Consider the following 23,061-nt stretch of genomic DNA (forward strand, 5'->3'; position numbering starts at 1 on the left):
TGTTTCATCCAGCTGCAAAGTTCTTCTATCCTTCCTCTCTCGGTCTCCTTGGTTACAGCCTTGGAGAGAGCTCCTTATCAGTTTCTTCTTACTTCTCAGCTTCTTCTCGCTCTTTTAGCTAACAGGCCCGCTGTTAGCCCCTTCCACATATAACAGCAAATGTGATGATGTACTTAAAGAACATTTTTTCTGAATAGATGTGCATATTGCACATTCAGAATGGATGTGCATATTGCACATGTGCATTCTGCACCATCAGCATCAAGGTCACCTATTAAATGGCACAGTAAACGAGATAGGCAGGAGATCAACCATCCTTATTAAAATATGCTATGGTAGACAAAGGTTTTTATTTTACAGTCTGGCAAAAAAGAAGTAATGTAAGGTAAAATCAGTCAAGCTACTTACACCTTTTTAAAAAAAGATAGCTATTTTGGAAACAATTTTAGACTATTTATTTTAGCTTATTACTACGCTTTAAAAATTACTTATACAGTGCAAAATATAATTCAGTTGAAAAACATAATGAGGTGATTAACAGCATGTATTTTAATTTTGATATAATGGAAATAGGAAGAACATGCTTTAATTTAAGTGACTTGGCAGTTATATAATAGCTCATGCACGTGGCATTACTGCACTAATTGGTCTAATAGTCCTTTTCATTGATATTAGAAGAAAGGCAGGAGCTCTGAGAATGGGTCAGATCTATGCCTCTAGATCTAAGGGACTCCACAAGGGGTCGAATAATCAGTGGGTAGATGAAATTAATAAAGCCAAAAGTCCCCAGTGGACAGGATTTAATTTGACTCCCTTCATAACTTCTATTTGATAGTTCAAGAAGCATTTCAGGTCAATTATATTAATAGAAACTGTTTGAGTGAAAAGATGTTAATGATTATCCAGAGCTAATTAGCATAGTTATTTTCACTCCATCTTCTACAAAGAGAAAGGCAGAACATGCACACAGAATCAGACTCTCTTTTTGATCAGTGATGGAAACTGGCAGAGGACAAAAGGATGTGTGCAACAACTTAGCAGCTTTTAGTGACAAGCCAATACTCTGTGATGAAACCCAAAAATAAACACTGAAATTTATAATTTATTAAATAATGTTTAACAGGAAAACTGAAGCAAAACTGGAACATTACAGTCACTGCCAAATTTTAGTTTTTGCTTCTTTTATAGAAGCCTACTCTGCTTCATTCCTCTTGCACTTTTCACATCAGCAAATGCATCTGTAGATGTCTGTATCTCAAGCACACAGGCACAGAGATGGTAGAAGTCACAGAAAATCGAGAAATATTTAATAAGAAACAAAAATGAGATTACTTAACTAAAGAATATGGGATCTAGTATATTGGAACCTGCAAAAACTAATCAAAGTATTTATTTTCAATTGATAGTTCTTCATAGGTCCATCATTTATGGTGCATGGTGTCATGAAGAAGCAGTTTGGCTATAAGTCACTCATATGTTCTGAAGCTTTTCTTCTTTTCTTGCTTTTTTATATTTCTTCGCATGGTTTATTGTATAAGAAACTATTTTTATCTGGTTCAAACCCATATCTGATCAAATCTGGATACTTAGACTCAAAAAGTACAATTTGGAATCACAGCCAATCATAGCCACGAAAAATCTCTACCTCTGTGCTCAGATTCAAGCACACAATTGAGTTGCTTCAAATTAAACAACTCCTGGTGTTTTAATGAGGCTTGTTGCAAGCGTCAGATCTGTCCCCCTTGCCTGCAAGCCTGACTATGCCAAGAGGTGTGTGTGTTACCGTGTGATCAGGCAGCAGTCATGGATGATGCTGTCCTCCACGAAGATGCCGCTCTCCTCGTCGGTTTCGATCAGGCGCCCCGCATGGTACCACTGCACCTGGGTGCTGTTGTCCACGTAAGTTGCAGTGCACTGGAAGGGCAGGCGGTCTCCATGGAAAACCACTTGTCTTTGTGATGGGATCAGCTCGAAGAGAGGAAGTTCCAGAGGCCCAGCTGCAGGGAAAAAAAAAATAAAAATAGGAAAACAAAGTCACAATTAATTCCTCTCTTATGAATATTGCAACATGAACTAGTTGTATACCATTCTAGCTTCTTATATCTTCACGTGAAAATTTAGACATACTAGATATGACCCACTGCAGTCGGATCACGTTGTGAGTTCTAGAGATCACTTTTTTCCCACTGGTGTGAGCCCAGATAAACACAGGATTACCAGAATATCTACAGAAAATAAGTTTCATGAAACAAGTCACAGTATGCTTGAGGTTGGAAGGAATCTTTTGAGATGCTCCAACCCAGCCTCCTTCTCAAGGCAGGTTGCTTTACTAAACAAGTTTACAGAATAAAAAAGTGTCTTCCAATTAGAGAAAAAAATACAGCTATTAATATAGGTTCAGTTAACATTTACAAGACCACTTCACTGTCAGTAGAGGAAATGCCCACTTTGTTTCAGAACAAAACTTACCGTCTCTATAGAGCCTAAGCTGCTTCATATGCCTGGAATTTGGATAATAATAAGACTAACAATAGTTAAACTTTCCTCTTAAGTTCAACTGTCCCCATGACTTTTCATTTCCCATTCCTTCTGCCAATTCCACAAGTCATCTCTACTCTCTAGATAATTACTTAACATTAAATATTTATCTAAGTAGCTCTTTTTATCTATTTAAAGAGGAATACTTTTTACCATATTTTCAAATGAACTTTATCTCTCGAAGCTTTCTCCCAGAAACACCCCAATAATGAGAATACTGCACATTCTAAGCAGGTTATTACAAAAACCAGCTGTTGTAATCACAAATCCAAATGCCCAAACACAGTTTAAAAAAAATGCAAATAAGGAAGATATGTACATTTTTGGCCCTGATGAAAGTCTGCTATTTAACAGATTTGAGAGTGATTGAAGGTTATTTTCCTCAGTCCTAAATTCCCATGAACATCGTGCACAACAGCTCCTACAATAGAGCCTTTTCACCTCAGGCTCCAACAGCAAATCAATTCACTGAGCCTGGATTGCTTTTTAACCTCAATCTGCAATCTCACCTTAGACAAAAGACCTATAGTCCTGCACCTTGGTTATCAGTCTACCTTGATGAGGAAAGAGAACTTTAAAGCTAGATCTTATCCCTTCTTCTTCTTCTGTTTTCATTTAAAGGCCTCTCATCATCAATATCAATCCATCCTACAGAGTTGTCAGCTGAAAGGTCACCCTTCCACCATTTGCACCACTAGTAACTACCTCAAACATCTATTTTTCTGACAAGTACCTTTTTTTTTTCCATTTCACTGCTTGCCATTTTATCTTCCTTAAACTTGCTCCTCAAAATCCTCCATTGCCCATAACAAATACAGATGAACTTAGCCATGCCTATCCAGGTTACAAGCCATAATCACTGGTTCTACAGCTGCTAAAATTTGTGGACAGCCAATAGCGTTCTTCCTCTTACTCAGCATTCCACCCTAACACATTTCTTTATGTCATTCAGGTGCTGTCTTTGGAACTCTTAAATTGTGAGAAGTTGCACTTACAAACCCAGCTTTGGGCCTTTGTTACTATTTTGTTAAACAGTACATTCATCACCTGTTTTGAGTAAACAGTGAGAGGGATCACTTCTACTTTTATGCAAAGAAGAATGCTGGCCAGCACAGCATGCAGAATTGGTACAAGTGAATACGTGCTACTTCTGTTTGGGAGAAGCACACAGAGGATTAGGGGACTAGCTGCTCTCTACTGAAATGTTTTAAGTCTGCTTTGACTATAAAGTGCAGCCTTCAGAAAGCACTCCTTACCAGTGCACACATCCTGTAATTTACCTTTCGATTGCACCTGTTATATGGAGACAATGATGTGGTACTAAAAATTCCTTGAAATATACACAGTATTTTTATGACTTTTGGCTTCTAATTAAGAGAAGAGAAGGTAAACTAGATTAATGCCTCATTCCTAATAGCTGCAGCCTTGCCCCAGTCATTTATATTAAATGTCTTTAACTAGCAGATAGCAAGAATCTCTGTCTCCAAAAAGTTGTGATTTTTGTGTTGCCTTATGAAGTCAATTATGGAATATAAGTAAATATATGGAACACAAATTTATCCATAAATTAATTAAATGGCTACCAAAATGTAGAAAAATTAAGCACACTGTGACATGTACAACAGCAATAGATATTACTCACAGAAATAAAATATTTCTTATTGATACAGTACTTTTTAACTGAGGACGTTGTATCTGGTCGAATGGTTTTGGTCATGCAGTGAGTGCCACATTGTGCTGCGAGGCTATGAAGTAGGAAGAGTGTGAACTAGAATATCAATATCTTTAAGTCAAGTAAAATAACCTGCTGAGCATATGGATGAAGTGTAACACTATCACTCTGAATTCATCTCTGTCTTGAGTGTTGGTGTCCAAGGCTCCCCCATAACCCCTTCTATTGTTCAGCCTTGGGGATCACCAAACCCAGAAATGCAGTGGGAATGAGGTGCTCTCTACAGGTTTGGTCGATTAATGATCAAAGTGAATGAAAACTTTACTTCAGCCTGTCAAAAAATTATCAGTCCTATCAACAGTTGCTAGGATATCCTCCTGACCAACTTTGAGAATGTACGTATTTGGGTTGGCCAAATTGACAAATAATGCTAAAAACTCATTTTCAAATTAAAAATAATAAAATTTCTATGGATTATAACATTTGCAGACCATGGAAGGTAAACGTAAGTACTCCTGGAAAACATCTGCTTTTAATCTCTGTGATGTCTACACAAAAACATTAATACCAGAGCTAATCTTCAGTTGTTTTGCAGGGATAGTAATGATTTAAATGTCTGAGGCTGGTTCTGCAACCATTACTCATGCAGAAGTTCCAGCTGACTTCTGTGACACAGCTCACAGTTATGAGGATTAATCACACCAAGAAGAGTTTCAGAATTACGACCAATACCCTTTATCCCAAATGGCCAAAAAATTATTGTAGTTACATCAGCATCAGCTGGAAATACTTACTTTAAATCCATAATCCAACAATCTTTCAAATTCAGAATAAAAGTATCTATTAATGCTGTATGCACATTTTCATGTTTGACTTTGAGAATAAATGAAGAAGTAAGAAATTCTTAAAGTATTTGGAATTATTTTGGTATTGATTTGACAGCACTTTAAATATAACAGCTCTGGCAAGCATAACCCTATAGAATTGATTTTTTTCTTTGATTATGTGGGTAATAAAGACTAAATCAGGATTACTAAATATATATAATCTCTGATGTTCATATTTATGCATGTGTGTGCGTGTACGGCAGACACAACAGCCTCATAAAATCAAAATGTTTACTATTGTGTGTTGAGAAGGGAGGGAGCAATTTACAGGGATCTCATTTGCTTTTACACACTTGAAAAATATTCCAAGATGCTCCTTCCAAGACAATTCACTGTGCTGCCCTCGATCTCGGAGCCAGCACCCCTATCTGCAAATGAGAGGTGTGACTCCCCTCAGGCATTCAGATCAAGAGCTGATGGAGTGTTTTACAGTCTTTACCTGTCTTGTCTCTCCAGTCAGCACTAAACCATGATTGCAGCAGAGCACCACAGGAATCACTGATTGCAGCATGAATCTAAAGGTCTAACCCATCATTACAGTAATTACATCTTTTTCGTTATCTTTCACTTCTCAGCAGAAAAGGGTTTTGTTGACTGAAGGCCAGACTCTCTGTGCCATCTAGTCTTGTATTTCAGATTAGATCTAGACTAGAATACTGAGGACATACAGAGAAGGAATCAGGTTACACAAAAACCACTGAATTAATATGATCACTTGTGTCTTTTTGAAATAGATCACACCCCTGCATATTTTAATGCATGCAGTGTGCCAAGATGTTGAAAAAGAAAATAGAAATTATTTTTAAAATATTAGCAAAAATAGAAAAATAGCAAGGTGCACTGAAGCTCTATGGGAATGCTCCAATGCATATGCCCTTAATATATTTAGAGAAGAATTTGCTTCACACATATGTACACACATCATGTATTTTCTGACTTTCCATACAATTCATTTCTTGAGATTTTAAAAGCATTCCAATTTTCTATCTAATTTTGGCCTTCTATTTTGTTTTACAAGTTGTAAAGGAGAAGAGTACAAAGGAAATACTGTTGTTTCTTCACATACATGGAACAAAAATGCTTGTAAAAAAGATGACAAAGTGCATCTTTACCCATATTTCAGTTACATTTTTAAGTACCATATTACTATCTTTAGGTAATATTCACTTCCAATGAGTGCACACTACTGTCTTCTGGGGGAATGACTAAAAGCAAACCTGTATGTACAAAACCTGGCCCATGCAACAGAAATTTGACTAGGTATTAGCCAACATGACCAGCACAAGGTAGTGGACAAACTGTCCTACCTCCAGCCAGCTTTGTTGCATTTCCTGCTGCATAACCTTTAATCCGGGCAGCTCAGCTCAACAGCTACTAAGTGCATAAACCTGTACTACACCAGCACCTTCTGCTGTTCAGTCTACCAGAAACAGTTTTCTGCTATACTTTTTCTGGTCCTCATTAACTGACTTTGTTTGCTATCAACAGTTTTCACACAACCAGAAATAGGAAAACCCACAGGTTTCTCCAGGCTGCCCACGCATCATTTCAGTACTACAGCGCTCACATCTGAGGATATACCTTTGACTTCAGTTTATTGGTAGAAAATTCAGTTTTCTACAGTGTACCACAAGCTTCTGGGACAGAAAAAAAGCCAGAGGTTGGCATTTTGCTTCTTGTTAATCACTTGATTTATTGTATCGCCAATGGGCTTTTTATTTGAACTGAGTGTGCCTACAGAGTGCGGCACATCCTGCTGACAAAAGTGTGAGTTAGAGCTCTAATATTTGTATACAGTCTCAGTGGGAAAGAAATGTGCATGGAAAGCACAGTGGGGGAAAGCTGGAAGTGAGGACAAAGCAAAGGAACCAGTCCAAGAAAAAGGACAGATGAAAATGAGGAAAAACAAATTGAAATACATTAGTTAAAATTTTGAATTGCTGACAGTGCAAATTATATCTGATATTTACCAAATGGAACTGGAGAAAAGAGCGTGATCTGAACTGCTCCAAGAGCCAGCTCTGCCAAAAAGGGAGGTGCCGGCACAGCAACGCCAGTTTCTGTGCTGCGAAATTTGCTGGCAGTAACAAAACGTTTGGTGTAGAAGGTCACAGACCACACCACGTGCCAAGGAAGTCAAAAACGAATACAGAACTGAGGCCAAGCTTCAGTTTTAATAAAAGCTGTGTCTGGCTCTAATTTCAACATAATATCAAGAAAATACAGATGCCAACATGTATTAAACAACAGAATAAGGTAAGTCTCCTAGGCTTGGAACAAGAAAGCTTTGCATCACATTCATTTACCACTCACTGCAGGAAAAGCAGAGCTTTTGTTCATGTAATAGCTTCTTATTTCCACCAGCTTCATAACGCTGGCGTGGCAAGAGATATTCCACACCATTTTATCAGTCCCTTTCCCTCTCATACATGCTTTTCAAACAGGAATATCAAGCAGTGCTTTTGCTTTGGTTGGTTCGTTTTTGGGTTTTTTCTTCCCCGTATCTTATAATAAATTATGGGGTTCTGTTTCTTTTGTAATACTAAGTACTGCACTGAAATGGTAGCCACTAACCACAGAGCAAGATTTCTGACATGCATGCTGTTTTACCTAAATCTACAAGATCTTTAATGCGATTTTACTCCTGCAAACTTCTGTAAAGCCATCAAAGGAGATCAGCAGAAGTAGTAAACAGGATTTATCAGAAGTTAGATGGACAGTGAGCCCAGGCTGTCACAATCCATTGCTACTCGTGCTGCAGTTACCTGTGTCAGCTGACCTCAGAGAGCTATTCCACAGACACAAAACAAAGGTAAAATTCAGCGCAAATATGCCAAAATGAGCTGAAATCATAGTTTTGAATGAGTCTTCAAAACTCACTTGGATTATATAACTAATCTGATTTATTTACTTAAAATAATTTACAGCTAGATATAAAATAAGAAAGGCTGAGCTGGGGAATGTACAATTCAAGTCTAGTCACTCTTGGCAAATCCAAGTAATACAGGTTTCATCCATCACTCAGCAGATGGATGACATTTCCAGCTATGACAAAGTTATTTAACCTGTCCTTGTCTTCTGGAGTTTCCTCCAGATTCCCAAATTCCAGTTAAATTAATTATTCTTTTTTCACCAGTTCTAGGGACTGATGTGTCTTGAGAGGGAGCACCAGAAAAAGCCCTTTGTTATTTACTGACGATAGCAGTGATTTACTTGATAGGAAATCAAGTGGCAGTGAAAAACAGAGGTAACAGGTTTCACTTATTTAATAACAGATTTCATTTATTTAATATAAATGGTAAATACCATAACATTTTAATTTGTAAAATGTTAACAGTTACTTGAAAGATTTCCACAATATGAAACTCAAGGTTCTGTTCCAGTTAAACAATTAAAAAATTGCATTGTCTTGCACAGGCACAGAAATCTAAAAGAATAGGCAAATAGTTTTCGCGTCATTGATTTCTTTCCTATCAAATAAAACTGCTGCAACTTTTCAATTTTTTATTTTCAAATGGTCCCAGAACTCTATTTCATTTCAGAGGCTGGGGAGCATTTGATTATTCGCCATATGCTGAAATTGACATATTGACAGCTATGGTAGTGGAAGATTCATCAACACAAATTTCCTCCTGGCACCAGCCAGAAACCCACTGTTAAAAAGCTGATTTTGATTACTCCAATTACCCTTATGGCAACTGAACTGGCTGGCTCATGGCTTTGCATACTCATTACAGCTTGCAGTTAATAAAAATGGCTGAGCAGTGGAAAGGTAAAGCACCCAGCTCTGCAAAATCACAGAATCATAGAATGGTTTGGGCTGGAATAGACCTTTAAATGTCACCTTTAAACTGCCCCCAGAATGAGCAGGGACATTTGCTCAGAGTCCCACCCAACTTGACCTTGAATGCTTCCAGGAGTGGTACATCTACCTCCTCTCTGGGTAGCCCATTGCCAGTGTCTCACCACCCTTATTGTAAAAAAATTCTTCCTTATATTTAATGTAAATAGATCCTCTTTTAGTTTAAAACCCTTATTCCTAATTCTATTGCTACCGACTCTACTAAAATGTCTGTCCCCAATTTTCTTATAAACCCTCTCTAGGTACTGAAAGGATGCACTGAGGTCTTGGAACCTTCGCCTCTCTACAGCTGAGCAAGCACAACTCCCTCAGCCTTTCCCCACAGGAAAGATGTTCCATGTCCCCAGTCACCCTTGTGGCTCTCCTCTGGATCCACTCCAATAGGTCCAACAGGGATAATCAAATACACTGATTAGCTTTATCTAACTGGGAAGTGCAGTGGTAGCACTCATCTTTCCAAAACTTAAACCTTTTTTATTTTTAAATCATAACTGCACACTCAGATCACAGAAAGATGGTGGCAGGAAGGTCTCAAGAGTGTCAGTGATTGTCCCTAATTGCCCAGAGTCCAGAAGGCTGCATGTGTTCTCATTTATGTCAGAATGTAAAAAAGAGAAAAAGAAAAAAATTCTTAAAAGTAATGCTGAACAAGCGACAGTTCTGTTGAAGTATTACATTTTTCCATTCCAAGCTCCTTTCAGCCCAGCTGATGGTGTCAGAAGCTCTTAACAGCCATTTTTACACAAACATTAAAGAAAGTGCTGTATGTTGACATGTGCTATAAAAATGTGAAATGCCACTATGGTATAGTCCACTTAAATGAAAGAGAGATTGTTAGGATGAAAGCTTTATAGGGAATTTTCCTATGATAAGAATTAAGATTAATTACAGCAAACCCTCATAAGCATTCTTATTAGACAATTATTAACATAGGTTTGTTAAAAAGCTTATATAATTTTACCTAGAAATCACCAGTATAAAATTTAGCCCTAGTGTTTTAATGTTCATGTTACCATAATAAATAAAGAATATATCTTCAGAGATACTCAGTGGATTGTAGGTTTAACATTGCTTTTTTCATACGCAACTGGCTTTTCAATTGTTCAAGGGCAGGAGTTTGAAGATTAAAATGCCTCATTTCACTGCCATTCTCACTCCACCTTGGTTAAATTTTCCTTGAGTCATTTTGCTTTGTCAAAGACAATGTAGAAAATAAGACACAAGTGTACATTAAAAACCTCTAATGCAGTATATAAGAGTAAACTACGGAAAAAAATCCAAACAACTGGGTACCTTTCCTATATCTAAATCAGTAAGATTTCAGGGATGAAAATTTCTGTTGAACTGAATTTTCATGTGTGAGCACAAATGCAAGAAAATATGTTGTAGTAAAATTTCTTCCTGAAATGAACATTTTAATATTTCTGCTATTTCACATTTATAAGATTTAACTGCTACTAATTTTATGCCCTCAGTCTTGCAGCAGTGTTCTACACTGCCACTAAAGAAATTAGATAATAATGTTCAAGATTAAGTTTAGGGCAACATAATCCTTTTCCCCCCATTTTGAGACTGATCATATTAGATGACAAATCTAGAATTTGGAGACAAAACGTTAAAGCATTGTTCATTTCATTCTACCAAATGATAGTATGGAAGCCAACTTTGATTTGCAAATGGCCACTTAGCTGTGACATAAAATGAACTTACCCCATGTATCTTTTAAAGACCAAAATATCAGTTATATTATCTGATTTATATACATTCTGTTATTATGAGTATTTTCTTAATAAAGAAAATTTTGAATTGCTAACACTGTAGAACAAAAGTAATTGGAAGAGGATTTAAATACTGCTAATTGTATCACTATCTATATCCTGCAAAAACCTAATCCTGTGAAAGATTATTAAGGTGAATATTCCTATTTTAACTTAATTAAACCTACTCATGTGATTAGGCACTCCCTGCAGAATTAGAGCTGAAGTCTTGATCCTGCATATTCTGGAAGACAATGATGCTCTGCATGAATGCAGCAAGCTACCTGTGGACTGCCAAGAAACTGCAGGACTGAAATCTAAATCTGGATAATTAATCCATCATTCTTCCTGCTTGAGGTTTTGAGTTTAGTCAGTTAGTACATCCTGAAACCCCCCCACAGTTCAATATTTACTTTGTGTTAATGCAGTAAGAATGACTTGTAAATTAATAAAGAAATTATTGAAACAATAATCTCAAACCTGTCCCTAAGTTTAAGTTTGTTTTCTGTACGCTGCATGTTTTGTGTACGCTGAAAAAAATAAAGGAAGAAAAAATACTCCTTGGTAATTTTAAGATCGTGTTTTTTCTTGCAATATATTTTACACAGAAAAGGAAACTTTTAACAATAATCTATGTGCAAATATAGATATTTACAATTTTAAGACTTGAATGGGAATCTAGATATTTAATTTTTGGCACCTCATGAAAAAAGGAATTTCAAATCTCACTTCTTTACCATATCCCTAACACAAGATAGTTGACAGCATTCTTAAAAACTGACATAGATCAAGGCTGATTGTATTCTGTTGACTTCAGCTTAAATTTAAATGTTGAAAAAGTTCTTTCAAAGACAAAATTCCCCAGTACCTAGTTTTTTTCCCCTCTTCAACATTTTAAAAGTACATATTTCTTTCAAAGTTCTTACTATGGGACAGTGGATATCCACTTACTCTGCTAGGAATGATGGGGAAACAATGTGCAATTACATCAGGTAAAATTATAAAGACATTTCAACAAATACAGCATCTAAAACAACACTATTCCATCATTGCTGAGAAAGCATTTAAAGCCACACTCTTTTAACAATCTATGTCAAGGAAAAAGAAAGCTACTTCAAAAAAATAAAAGTACTTTATAGAGGAAGCATAGAAAAGAAAATGTTCTAGTTTTTCCCAATGGTATTACTATAATTGTTTTATAATGTCTTAAATGCTTCAATTTTTTTTTTGTATTTTAGGTAAGATTGCAAAAAACCCCCAAACTTATAAAAATAGACTAGGGAGCAGCATGTGGCCTGAGAGAAATGTACCCTAATGTTCTCCTGATATTTAAGCATGAGAAATGCAGTTTAGAAAATGTGACAGTAGATAGCTAATGAAGAAAGTAGTTCCTTTGCAAGAAATTGAATCTTAAAATGGACAAGAAATCTCTAACAACACAAGTAGAATGAATGCATAAAGCATATAATTGTGTTTTTTTCTTTTTTTTGCTTTGCACAAGTTTTAATCTGAACAGGTATGGAGCATCAGAGCAAAAAGCACCTACATTTTAGCCTGACTCTGCTCCTTTGGGGGAACAGATACTCTGATTCTCAGTGAAGTGAAGCAAACTACAAAAGACAAGGTGCTGGTTAAGTACAAACAATTCCCTAACAACTTTATCTCCTCCCATCCGATAAATTATTCACATTTTCTATGAAACATTTAAAGAATTTTATTGCAGAATACAGAAGTCAGAAAAGGATTTACTTCTTTGACTTTTATTCCTCCCTTCGAAGTGTCCATCCTAAGTAGGGAGTCTCTCATTCCCCAAACCCCACATTTCAATAATATTTTATGAGTCAGAACTTGCTAATTTAATTCATGAGTTAACAGTTTAAACTAAGGTAGTTTACAGAATTCAGAGACTGAGTAATAATTCAAACACTGTTGGACACTCACAAGTCACAACTATTATCTTCTTTTCTCATCTCTATATTCAATAGGATGGATTTTTATTCTACTGCAGTGTTAACACTTGTCTCAGCAGACAGCCCCCTAAGGCATGGCAGCAGCCTCACCATACAGACCCTACACAGACAAAACTCCAGCTCTATTGTGAGTACTCACTTCTTGCCACCCCTGGTGAAAGTCCAAATAGACTATGAAAGCTTTTAGTAAATTATGAACCAACCCAAAGAATTTCTCACTCTAAGTTTGATGTAAATACTTAAGAGTTCTATGAATCACAGCCAACAGGTGACAGAACACATATTCTGGCATAATACATTCTTTCAAAATAATCTACTGGAATAGCCCTTCTGTGAAACACCCTACAGTTGATTTTCATAAATGTGAAGCACACAGAGCAATAATTCAAATCAAGCCTCTGGGTACTCCACCTCTGAAAAACAGGCTCCTGTGACTCAGGAAGCATTTATGGTAGATGAGATGGTACCTATAACCAGATGCTATCTCACCTATGTCAATAAAAGAAAGGAAAATTACTCAGCTGAGATACTTGTCTTGTAATTTGCTGTTACTCTGCGCTTTTCGAGTTCTATTTCTACCATATTTTCCCCTGAGACTGTGTCCTCAATGAATGTATCTAACATTTGTGCTTATACACGTTTCCTTTACCTTTGAAGTTTCTTTGCTGAGGATGGTATATGGAGAAGATGTATTAATACTAGCTTTGTTAATTGTCTCAATTTCCTAGGTGTAATTATTTCAACAGCATGGGTTTTTCAGAGATGTGCAGACCATAGGTGAATAAATAACCCTGTATCTTAGAACTTATTTTAACTCTTCTCCTACAGTCCTGTGTTGAATCAGCTCAACACAGAAAGAGATTTTCTCCCATTCAATTCAACACAGATAATAAGGAAGTGGGAAACAGAAACATTCAATGCAGAAGCATAATAAAGAGAGAAGCAATAGATTTGTTTCTTCCAAGGAAAAGACCTGTGCATAGCTTTACATCAACACAGAGAAAAAGGGCAAACACAGTTTTTGGGGATTACCTTTAGCCAGCATCTCAAATGGAGTTACATGCAAAGAGCCAGAGCAAGCTCTGCTAACATGGCCAGAGAGCCATCCAGGACTGTTTAAGATGGCTTTATGGGGCAAGATGGCTTTATGGGGCAAGATGGCTTTATGGGGCTTTCTGGCAGACTGCCTCACAGCACGGCTCAGACAGGTAAGGACAACTACAGGAAAGATAAAGACAACTACAGAAAAGGTGTCGCGCAGCAGAACGAGCTTGCCTGAAAATGCTGTGATGCACTGATGTGAATGTATGCACAGCAAACCATCTGGCTGAGTGGACACAATCACTTTAAAGCAATGTAGACTCTTCTGTGCATTTTGATTTCCTGAGAATCAAGATGCTGCCTCTAGTTCTTTGAACCTGTCTGCTTTATAGGTCCATGCAACAATATCATGACCAAGATTAGAACAGTAGACCACAGAGACCAGAAAAGCTACTGACACCAAAAAAGAACAAAACTTTCTTACTAACTGCATGAAAAAATCCATCATGATAAAGAATAAAAATGCAATTTATTATGTATTAATGCAATAAACTCTAAGCAAAAAAAACCAGATTTCTCAATATCCTTTTATATTTTCTTTTCAAGCAGTTTCTTTTTTAATTAACAGAAGGGAATAATATGTTCTCAATTACTTATTTATAAACATCAGTAGAGCATATATATATATATATTCAAAACCTAAGATTTTAATTTGTAGGAGATCTGTATGAGAAACAGCACTTTGTCCCAGGAGAATTAGATAATTTTCTTTGTGGTATAAAAAAATAAATAAATGTCTTAAGGCACCATAAATTTTTTTCTGTAAATTGACCTTTGCAATATTTTTTTGTAACATTTAGTAAACATTTTCAGCATTTTAGTCAAAACATTTATTTAAATATTATTGATATTATGTCAACTACTTTCTAACCTTTAAATAAAATCTAATTGGAGGAAAAAAGAAAGTCAGCACTTTTGCAAACATTGTTTTGATGAGTCAACACTTTTTAACAGAAAAGTACTCCATCACAGTTATATGTCAATTGTAATTTGCAGAACAACTGAATTTTTACCTATTCATGCTGTTCCGTAACATCAATACAGTTTTGAGACTGAGAAACTAAATTCTCTTATCTCATTCACCAGTATAAATAATCAAAATCCAGCTTTAGGAGCAACCTTTCATAATCCCCTTAAGACAAACACACATATGGGTCCTTCCTGAGTGAAGAATTTGGCTTAGAGAATCCATCTCTGCTGGTGATGTGAGCCAGAGAAAATCTCAGACTCCTATCAGACCTCAGTACCTGTACTTAGGAAAATTAAAAATTTATAGCACTTGCATTCAGGAAAATATGATTTTCCTCCTGGAAACTGAATAACCTGTATTTGGAGTCATGGAGAAAGAGTAACGAGGCACTGCATGAAGCCAATTTCACAACCATTTTTCAGAGAGATACTTTGTCCATACCATTATGAATTCACCACAGTCTCTCATCATTAACGCAGAAGACAAGGGCAAAACCATACTTTGTCATCCAACCAGCTTTTCAGCCTTATTTTCAACATTGTGAAGAATTGTTTTATAACCAAACATTTCTGACAGCTGGAGAATTTTGTTTAAGAAGATTTAAGTAGCTCTTAAAAGCTGTTAGCGAAATATGCAAGCAGAACCCTGGGAATTCTAAAACTGTGCAGTTACATAGCTCCTAAAATCCCCAAAGCAGGTTTTTAACTGTTTCCAGCGGGCAACTTACTACTTTGGCTATCATGAGTAAGTAGATGTGTGAGAAAGATTTGCCAGGAAGAAATCCAAAAGATTATTCTTTTCTCACCCCAACATATAAAATAACCTAAAAAGCTGATGGCAAACTTCTCCTTGTAGCTATTCAGAGACCACATACTTTGACTTCTTGGTTCATTCCCTGCAAAACTCTTTGTCCATTTCTCTCCTATTTTAATTTTTTCCTTTTCGTTCTTCTTTTTTTGCTCATCTTGTCACTGTGATAACTCATAATACCTTTTAGCCTGTAGAAGGAAGATCAGTGTCTATAAATGTCTGACAGTATGGATGATGTTCACATAAAGGTGAATTTTTTAAAAATTATTTTAAGTCACTCAATATCTTCTTTAAGAGATGTTTAATTTGATCAACTCCGTGCATATTTTAACACACACATATTATTTATAAATCATCCTCAATAGCTATTATTAGTTTGGTGCCAGACAGCCTTCTATTATGCCTAGGCTCAAATTAACTTACTGAAAATGAAATTGCTAAATGTTCTGGGCACTGTGAGCTACCCAGCAGATACTCTGAGCACCATGAAATACCTGGCAGATATTACAGAGCTGGTGGAAGGCTCAGCAATTACAACCACTGTAAAACTCTCTGCAGATATTGGAAGCAAAGTCAAGCTACTGGCAGTCATTACAGCCCTTGATTGTAAGAAGGAGTGAGAACTAGATGGGCATTATAAATTCTGTATCAAAGGTCTGATAGGGAGTCCTATTAGGAATTAAGAAATTTTGAGAAATTGCTTTCATTCCCTCTGTAGAATTCAGAGATTTATATTCACTTGTTACCTGGAAATACCAATTAACAGTCCTTAATCACTCTTCTGATCATTCCAGCACTTTTAGAATAACTACTTATCCTGCTGGGAAATGGAGATGCCCATGCTGGCTCTCTATAAAATGGGAGCTAAATATTTGAAGAACATTGCAGAATTTCAAATGTTTAGCAACACAGGCTACTGGAAATGTCTCTGCCTTGCACTCACAAGGTCACATTCCATATTTGCCTCCAGACACCTGTCTGTGTTTCCTTAACAATTCACCTGATGGACCATGTGTAGGTAGTATTCACATCCTTTAACATTTCTTCCAACCTATAAATATCTGTATTTGTTGTTAAAACCAATTCTCTATATCATTCCAGGCAACTTCTGATCTCCCTCCTACTATTAATATGTTTCTTACAACACACATCACCCTTCTTGTGGTTATTAGGAGAAATGTCTGACTCTCCTTTTGTTTGCAAAAGACATTAGCAAAGTCACAATCTCAGCAATTTTCTGTCATTCAAGCATGTCAAAGATTCAAAGATTCTGAAATTCATCAACCATGTGTGAAATTAGACTTTTGATTCTGGAACCCACTGGCACCATCTCAGGCAGTGATATTTTCTCTGCAGTGCGATACTTTTAAAAATCTCTGGTTTAATCTGCTCATTGATAGACAAAGCTCAATGTGAAATGAGCTTCCTTTACCTTTTTGCTTTTTCCCTCAGACCACATCTATCATGTTTGTTATGGTGGAAAATATCCACAAAACATTTCACTTCTACATCTTCATACAGAATTCACCTAACTGAAGCTCACTGTAAGAATTCTGTTCATCCCCAGGAAGCAGTGATAAAAGGTATAGTTACAGGTTGATAAAAAGTACAAGAATTAAATTTGACATCAATATCACTCTTTCAGATACATAACTTGAAAGAAATGTTATACAAACTCAGGTAGGAATCCTCAGTTTAATGAAGAATATAATGTAGAGCTAGCATCATAGTTAAATATTCTTTGTCAAAATTGCATATTACTGAATACATTGCAGAACAGTGATGTTTTTGAGATATGAAATAAGAAATTTCTATTTTTTTCTGTTCTCATTCATTCTCAGGTGTATCTTCTGTGTCAAACATCTGTCAGATTTATTAATTTTTATTTTGGTTTTTTGCATAATTTCTGGGGTTTTGATATTTTCTCTGGATTCCAATTCAGTTTGTAATGCTAAATCAGAGTACAACTCACCACATATCAGCTGGTTTTCCTTCAGGTTGTAAAGGGACAGTCCATGTAAAGCACTGGGGTAAGCACAAACTGTTTCCTCTGCTATTCGCACTGAAGCATTTCTGGCCCATTGCAAGACCCATTTCAGGTTACAGTCACAAATCAGTGAATCAGTGTTGAAATGTCTACAAAGGCAAAGAATGAGCACAACTGGTAAATGTGCAGTTTCCATGAACATATTTTCTTCTGCTAGATTCAGATTATCTAATTTAAAAGAGAATTCTAGATTAATGCATAACTATGGATGCATGAATTCAAAGACAGTCTGAGACAACCAATACACATTGTCCCACTGTTTATTACTTTCATAATATTATGCAAAAATTCTGTGTTTGGTTCCAGGACAACATCATTGACTACTGAAATAATTTTGAGTCTGTGTTACTGCAGAAATCATACTATAACATACCTAAATTTACTAAAAACCTCTCTAAGTAGAAACATTCAGTATACACTTTGAAATCTTAGCCAAATACAATTAATATCAGTAACTGGGAGATGTTAGCATAATTCCAGGAAAAATATTTAACATTACTGGTTTTGTGCAATTAGAGGCCTAATAAATTTAATGCATGAAACCATGGAAAAGTATAAGATTTTAAAGTAAAAAGAAAAAAAAAAAGGGATTTTAGTCAGGAGACCAGACTGGGCTAGTCAGGAATGGGGTTGAATTATCAGTGCTATCCATTTTTCTGCAACAGGTAAAGATGGCAGCTCATCAAGAGTGAGCCAGACATGGATAACAAAATACTGCAGATTTTATTTTTAGAATGCATCTCTAGAAACAATCCTTCTTGAATTCATATTCAACTCTGCTATGTTTATTCTAATGTGTTTCTGAAGTACTTCAGATTACAAACAAAAGAATGATACTCACAGGGCTTTCAGAGCTAGCAGCTCAGAAAAAAGTCCATTCATGAGACTTGAAAAAATATTCCCTGACAAATTCCTAGGGAAAAAAGAAAGCAATTTACTGTTAGTCATAACAAATGCAAGAAGAAAAGAAAATTGTTATAGAATATAATTTTCCCAATGCTAATTAAAAAGTTGCTTTCTTGACAATAGTAAAAATATATTTAAATTTGGTGCATTGCTTTTTGGTTTTGGTAGGTGACAGTAATATTTAAATCAATTCACACTTGTTTTATTTTCACAGCAGAAATACATACAATTCACTTGGTCTCATAAAGAGGAACACTTCTACATATTTAAAGAAGAGAATTTGAGAAGAGAATATTCTAGAATTTGAGTGAAAATGTTAATAAAATAATTAGTCAGTGAGACCTGTATTGTATTTTTATTGTATAGTCAGGATGTCTTCAAGCTAAAGAAACAAAAACAGTGTCTTAATTTAGTAATGTTCCAAAGAATTCAAGCAATTCCTTAAAGCAGTAATGAGTTTTCAAAGTGACTACTCAAACAGTTTTATTACAAAGGACTTTAAACACACCAATTTTTCCCATCCTTAAATTAGTTCATTTCCATTTTAATTACTGCTCTACTCTTTCTTGTCTTGATGGCTGAATGGGTCAGGCTGAATACTTGCAAACAGAGGCAATTCACTTTAACATAGTTAAACAGTATTGCTCTGCCAGTGCCTTAGTAATACAAAAATTAAATGCTTAATTGTCAAGTAATAATGTCTTTTTCTCTACCCATAAACTTAAAAATTAGCGCATATCCAAGATTAAGATTTCAGAGCATATGAATTACCTACTTATGAAATACTGAGATATGTTCTGTCCAGTGCCTGAACACCATATGTTTGAATTCAAAGTTGGTTACAAAAATTCAGTTATCAGGAAAATTTCAGAATTCCCTTTCACCAAGTGCTGGAATAATTGAGCTCCTGACAGTGACATCAGCAGAAATCCAGCAATTCAACTTTTCATATTCTTCTGGCAATGACCTGGTTTGAAGTTTCCATATTACTACTAATAATTAGCAGACTAGGATCATGTTCACAGGGCTGTGTAAATCAAAATGCAACACATTTCTATGTCCAAGAAACATAATTATAGTATTTGGATATCCACCACTAGAATTAGATTGTTCTTTAACAAAAATTTCAGAAATCTTCTCAAATCACCCAAATAACTCATGCATTTCTGAGCTGATGCAGCACTCTGTAAATACCTATTTTTTTAGTGCACATAACTTACATTATATATTACAATATTGTCAAATATATACTGTTGTAAAATTTCTCCATTTCAGATATCCCAAAACCCTACTTTAGCTTGATTTAAAAGGGCATTTATTCTAGAAACATCTGTAACACCTCGTTTGCAAATATTTCAAATAAAACAAATTGATTCACTCCAAAGCTCAAAGCACTTACTATGCCATTAACTCACTCCATTAATAGAAAGATGTGCTTTCAGTTTGATCAGAGATAAAACATTTCAGTCTTACTTAGAAAGTCCTAAACTTGTTTTTTCATATACCAATACTTGTACTTTTCCAGAAATTAATAAAGCACTTCTGTCAAAAGTTTCAATATAAATGACGAATGCCACAAAACAGTCAAAAAGAGTTACATGTGTCAAAGTACCATTTGAGGCAGAATATAGATAGAAGCAGAAATATATGAATATGAAGAATGCTTCCCTCTTAAGAGCAGCATTAAAAAGCAAAAGTCAAATGCAACGATAACAGATTGATCTGTGCAAAAAAAAATAGGCAAAGTGGGATAGGAGGTGTAAAAAATGACATCAGAAATACAGAGAGGGCAGGTTACATTCTGTATTTCCTTATTTGCTGAAATGGGGTCTGTTTGATTAACTGTGTTAGTGTTTTTTATTTGATTTCTGGCACCATACAAAGTGATTAGTTGGTGCAATGACATCAAGTCACACAAGATTTTGCAGTATTATGTTATCACAAAGCTAACTGCTGCTGATGATTCAGAGACAGGATGAAGAGTAAATCAGATATAGTTTAATCAAACAATTGGAAGCAATGATAAAGTTTGGGTTTGAATCTCCAAAGGGAAGAACCAGCAGTAGCTACTTGTTGAAACAGATTTCAGGCTGCAACATTTTGAAACCTGAGAAGATAATTTATGAGGGCCTAAATAAATGAAGTCTGGTATATAAGCACAGTGGCATCATCCCAGTATTCTACATCTCTTAATACTTAGATTAAATATAAACAGAATTAATGTAGATAGCAGCTCCATTACCTAGCCAAAATATATTTGCATACTTAATTCTGGAACAAAGCACTGAAACATTGGGTCCAAAGGAGATTTGGAAGATTTGTTGCATTCAATTATGTCACTCCTAGTTAGAATATATGCACCTCATTACAGCATAAACATAGCCAAAGGGTAATATATTAGCCAAAAGAGGTAAACTAGTATCTTAGAAGATGTAATAAATCCACTCTCATACTGAGGCACTGCCAGCTGCATTTGTCCTCTGACGTCAAAGCATTTTGAAATCATTTTACAGAGTAAAAATCATCTAATCCAAGAGGGTGTAAAAATTAGATCAATCTCAAGGAACATAATCAGAAGTCAGTGGCTGCAGTAATTTCAGGGCCTGTATGAAATTTAAGGTTTCATTAGTAACTTTGAATTCAATTTCTGTTCCCTGAACTACACCTCCTGATTACAATGGAGTAAAAGTCTTCTCCACATCATCAAGAGGCTGACCATTTCTTGTGGTCTCTGTGTGTCTGCCTGTTTAAAAACAATATCAGATGATACTACTAATTCATTTTTTCTTTAATCAAGAATTCTGGAGGTTGTCCTGTTCTAAACTAGACTGCACAAAACCACCAAGCCCACTGAAGGGTGTGTGCATTATCCCTGAAAGCCCAGGCAATCCTCACCCTTTTAGTGAAGTATTTGAACATACCTTTACTGTACTCAGTCTAGATTTATGCATCACATCATTGGGCTAAACCACACGGTGTTAGTTTGGGCCTAGAGCTGATTTCTCAGCTCTAACTCCCATTTTTTTCCAAACTGAATTAGATTTACAAGATTGAGTGAAACACACTGTGTTATTTTGTTTCACCTGGCATTTGTGCTTGTAAACAGTACAAGAAAATCCCATATTTGTACTTCACAGAAGGCACATGAAAAGATTTATGTCCTTTGCTCCCTCCAGTGGACTCATGGCTCTCCCTACTGGTTTTGATAACAGCCTGCAAAGAGGCTTCTGTGCTTCATCTCTGCTAACATAACACAGGAGAGCTCTAATTACCAAATCAACAACTACATAAATCAACACATATCTATGCATCATTATATTTCTCCTTCAGTAAATGGCTATGAAACCAGTTCCATGTTTAATAAATTGTCATCTTTTCCTTGTTACAAACACTGATGCTGCACTGAGTAAATGCTTCTCCATAACCTTTCCAGAGAACAGATTTCTCATACCCTCAAATGGCAAGTAAACACAATTCAGACATATCAGTAGGAACAGAAAGGTGACCTATTGTCTTTTAAACATGTTTAAAAAGTATGGTTCTTCATAAACTTCCAAGGCAAAAAAAGTGATAGAAAAGGACCAGGCGGCATCAGCTTGCAGTCCACTAACAATGGCCACTTTTACACCACAGGCAAATTGAGATCTCAGTCCAAATAATTACTATCAGCGTTAGGACATTATATGAGATTTCTGAGATCAAGGAACATGTGGTACTCTGAATGGCAGGAGACAGTTCCCCTTGACTGGGAGTGTGGCTGTATTTTTTCACAAAATAATCAGTGACCCAACAAGAGTGGTGGTACTCTTGACTTTGGTTTGGTAAGGAGGACAATCCCTGCAAGGCAGCTATAGCTTTTGACATAGCAATTGTGAAATTATTCACTTCAGATAAAAGCATAAGGTAGACTAAACTATTACTAAGCCTCTAATTTCCAAAGGACAGACTTTTGAAATACTACTACTACTAAAACAAATAAAGTAATTAATAAAGCACTAGGCCACACAGACTACAATGCAGGATGGACCTATTTATTAGGTCAGTGGTAGAAAGGCAATTTAAAACCCAGAAAAGAAAAATGGGAGATAGACTAAATGGATTAACAGCCAAATCTTAAATCTTGAAAAAAATAATTCAAAATTTTAAAAGATCAAAGAACTGGAGAGAAGATAACAGGAAAAGCTTAGAAAAGAGGAAGGAAGAATTTAAAATCTGGAAAGTGTGCTAAGACATGGTGCAAAAGACACTTCCACAATACTGCTCTATTTTAACTAAAAGATTATTAACGAGTAGATATTATAGACTGCCTAAATATATATTACTATGATTTTTAAGATCAAAGATCTCTTCATATGATGACATTATAAACCATCTATAGCCTCATATTGATTTTTAACAATTTCTGATTTGCCAACTTTTTTTTTTCCATTTTTCTTTCTTTCAAAACTCACTTATAAAATAGAAAGAGGTCAGACTAAGAGGTCTCCAGTTACCAGAATCATAATTTTTTCACTGAAGCATGGACATCATATCCACAAAAG

General features: G+C 35.7%; 1 protein-coding gene across 1 annotated transcript in view; it reads right to left on the reverse strand.

The window, feature by feature from the left end:
- Positions 1 to 23,061, reverse strand: part of LOC139595648 (adhesion G protein-coupled receptor A3-like) — a 158,353-nt gene that overhangs the window by 129,546 nt on the left and 5,746 nt on the right. Inside the window, exons 3-5 of the mRNA XM_071439187.1 lie at positions 18,456 to 18,527; positions 17,540 to 17,703; positions 1,784 to 1,997 (exon numbers count right to left, since the gene is read on the reverse strand). Of these exons, the coding sequence (XP_071295288.1) occupies positions 1,784 to 1,997; positions 17,540 to 17,703; positions 18,456 to 18,527 (450 nt within the window). The remainder of the gene's footprint in view (positions 1 to 1,783; positions 1,998 to 17,539; positions 17,704 to 18,455; positions 18,528 to 23,061) is intronic.

Source organism: Agelaius tricolor, unplaced genomic scaffold (genome assembly GCF_023055355.1).
Source record: "Agelaius tricolor isolate 1412-34295 unplaced genomic scaffold, bAgeTri1.0.p SCAF_13, whole genome shotgun sequence".
Taxonomy (NCBI): Eukaryota; Metazoa; Chordata; class Aves; order Passeriformes; family Icteridae; genus Agelaius; species Agelaius tricolor.